This window comes from Lactuca saligna, chromosome 8 (assembly GCF_052625555.1).
Source record: "Lactuca saligna cultivar CGN05327 chromosome 8, ASM5262555v1, whole genome shotgun sequence".
In the NCBI taxonomy this organism is placed as follows: Eukaryota; Viridiplantae; Streptophyta; class Magnoliopsida; order Asterales; family Asteraceae; genus Lactuca; species Lactuca saligna.
This window is the reverse complement of record NC_136424.1, coordinates 203,073,245-203,076,521: the sequence shown is the minus strand read 5'-3', so window position 1 is coordinate 203,076,521 and position 3,277 is coordinate 203,073,245. Positions and strand designations below refer to the sequence as shown.

Here is a 3,277-nt window from a genome sequence, read left to right as displayed (position 1 = left end):
GAAAAAAAAATGGAAAAAAAAAAGTAAGAAAATAAAATAAAATAAAGGGTGTTTTCTCCCAACTTAGTGTGCATACGGAATAAAAAATGGATTGTATCTTATGAAAAAATTACCACTTTTTTAATATTGATTTTAAAAAAACCATCATCTTGTTTGGCAAAATTAACTTAAAAAATTATCTCAACTACCAAAAAGAAATTTTTTTTAAAATACTAAATATATTTCGTCAAAATCCTTCTATTCTTTTTTTTTTTTTTTGGCAAATTCTTAACTTGGGCCATTCATATAACACTTTCTTTAAAATCACAAAATAAAATTTTACTAAATTGGTGTTTGTTTTTGGTGACAATTGTTCAAAAGCTTGTAGTCAATAAAGTTAAAAACAAGCTAAGAAATCATTAAACAAAAAGCAACAAAAAAAAAAAAAAAAAGGAAATTCAACAACAGAGTTGGAGATAATATATGAAATTGTTCACATGTTCCATAAAATCGTTTATTTGATACACAAAAGCATTGAATCTTGGATAAGTTTTTGTGCTCTCTTTCACTCATCCGAAACACCTGAGAACAATAACAAAAGCTTGGCATCAAAAGAACTCATTTATGTTTTTTTTAATACAAAAAGGTCATAAAATTCAAGTTTCAAAAAGTCCAAGTTTTAAAATATAAATGTCATAAAATTCAGAACTAAAAAAATACCTAATGTTCATCTCCATGACCATGTCCATGCCCTTCCCAAGGATGCCTCCATCCCTAAATTACATACAAACAAAAAAAAATTAATCATATCTCAAATATTAAGACATTTTATTTGAAATTTGATGCTATAAATTATAATACACAAATGAATGAAAATGTGTTTTAAGTGGAGAGATAAATTGATCCTCACCAGAACTACAGGGCCATCTTGTTTAGCCCTATATAGAATCCAAAACCTGAAATGTATTTTATTAAGTTTTTTAAAGTTATAAAAACAAATAAAATATATTTATAGCTACACAATAACACAAATAAAGATGTCTACTAATAAAAACCAAAGTGTACAAAAATCATGTCATTTCACTTTGAACTCTCTATAGATATAAAACAAGAAATGAAAACAAATGGGAGAAGATTTGTGAAGAGTTGAGACTTAATGAGAAGTCATTCTTCTGCATTAAGTTAAAAACAAACATATGAACTGAAAAGAAGAAAAGAGATTGCAGGAAGGAAAGCACATATTTTAACATATAGCATGAGCATCAAACGGGTTTACTACTTTTATCTTTCAATTTAGAAAAGCAAAGTAGAAACACTGTCTGAATCTCTATTGAGGGTCGAGTATATCATGTGGTTTCATTGATTTCGATTTCATTATCAACTAGATCTTTATGAGATCTCATCTCGACATTTTCAATTTCGCCCTCAAAAGTCAAATTTAGGGCAAAACAATACTACATCGAAGATTAACTCAGGTGATAAAAAAGCATGAAATTGAGACTAGACATGATACAGTGATCATCCGATACGCCGAGGAAAAGATGCAATCGGTGGATCGGGTTGAGAAATCCTGAAATTATAAACGAGATGAAAGCGAGAAAAGGGGGGAGTAATTTACCACATCATGGCGCACATGCCCTTTCCAGTGACTGTATGCCATCGCTTAGGTTGATGGAGATTGACACCTTTGTAAGTTCCTTGCCCATACCCTCCTCCTGCCATCTCTCTCTCTCTCTCGCTCTCAAACTGCCTTCAAGTTCTTCGAGTATGGCCCTAGGTTTTGGGGGAAGACTACTGAATAGGTTAATCCTGATCTTTGACCCGACCCGTGTCAAGGTAACCCGATACCAAAGGTATATTACTATATTTGATATTTCCACTATATATTTCTTTTACTATTTTTTTTTTATTAATTGAGCTTTAATAAATGTTTAATACTGTTTTTTATTATAATAAATTTATAAATTATGCTATCATAATTTTTTTACAAAATAAAACTCTATCAAAATATGTAATGGTTTTAAAAAACTATTTAAATGTTTATATGAATTTAATATGCAAAGATTTATGGATACTAGCATTAATATAAGTAATAAATTAAATTAGACTAAAAATTATAAATCTTAATAGAAAGGGACTATAATTAAGAACCAAATTTCCACTTTATTATAATGCAAAACTAGTTTACAACCCGTAGGAACCACGGGTAAAAAAATTCTAAAATATTTTTAAAATACATTTACAAGCTAATAATGAACGACTAACTATCGAACCTAATATGTTAAGTTGTTTGTTTTTGTTTTAGTTTGAATAAAATCAAATTAAACCGGCTTATCATTGTTTTAGTTTGAATAAAACCAAATGTAATTTGAGAGTTCTTAGTTTGAATAAAACCAAATATAATTTGGGATTTCTTAGTTTGAATATTATCATATTCTTTTTAAAACATCATGATATAATTACATGTAAAAAGGTATTGGTATTTTGTACAACTTAACTTATTCTTTTAGAAAAATTATAATTTTTACAACATTATTTAAAATTCATAAGATTTTATTTTTTTACAAATAAATGCATTAAACTTTTGAGAATAAAAATATTAAATTTAAAAAACATAAGAATGCAAAAAATAAAAATTGAAAAACTGGATCTATAATTAGAAAAGAAACTACAATATTTATGTAGTTGATCATGTCATCATCAACGTTAAATACAAAAACTCCTCTTTACAACAAAGTGTTCTTCAAAGTTTTTGCTTCCTCTTTGTAAACCTAACACTCATACTTTCCATTCAAACAACCCCAACTTGCTATGCCACAAGTGTCTAGTTGTAAGAAATAAAAGTAGCATGTTATTAGAACCAAAGCAACATAAGTACACTATTATTTGTTGTATTTTACCAAACAAAAAAATACACCGTTTTCTGGTTTTTACATTTTAGCTTCAAACTTAAATATATGAAAAAATTCTCTTTGAAAAATGAACAAATATAATGCATTTGACTTTTTATATTTTAATTCTAGCCATGACGTTTTCTTATTTCTTAACTTATTGGTAATACAATTGAGACTTATTATTCATATATCTTTGAACTTTAACAATTAGCTTTTCAGTAAAATCAATACATTTAAAAAATTGGTTATCATGAGATTCGAAGTATAATAGTATGCAATAAATTTAACCCGAAATCCCATTAAATCGTCATTAATTTAAATAAAGATTTTAGACTTTCAGAAACAATGTTTATTTTGGTCTTTAGAGGACTTTCTAATTGATTAGAATTCTTGAATACATGTGT

General features: G+C 27.2%; 1 protein-coding gene across 1 annotated transcript; it reads right to left on the bottom strand.

The window, feature by feature from the left end:
- Positions 1–436: 436 nt before the first annotated feature.
- On the bottom strand, positions 437–1,774 carry LOC145008080 (NADH dehydrogenase ubiquinone 1 beta subcomplex subunit). The gene is made up of 4 exons (XM_078966705.1): positions 1,598–1,774; positions 890–935; positions 700–753; positions 437–561 (listed from the first exon to the last, which is right to left on the bottom strand). Exons 1-3 carry the CDS (start codon positions 1,699–1,701, stop codon positions 700–702), a joined length of 204 nt encoding a protein of 67 aa, XP_078822831.1. The 5' UTR covers positions 1,702–1,774; the 3' UTR covers positions 437–561.
- Between the last annotated feature and the right edge of the window lie 1,503 nt (positions 1,775–3,277).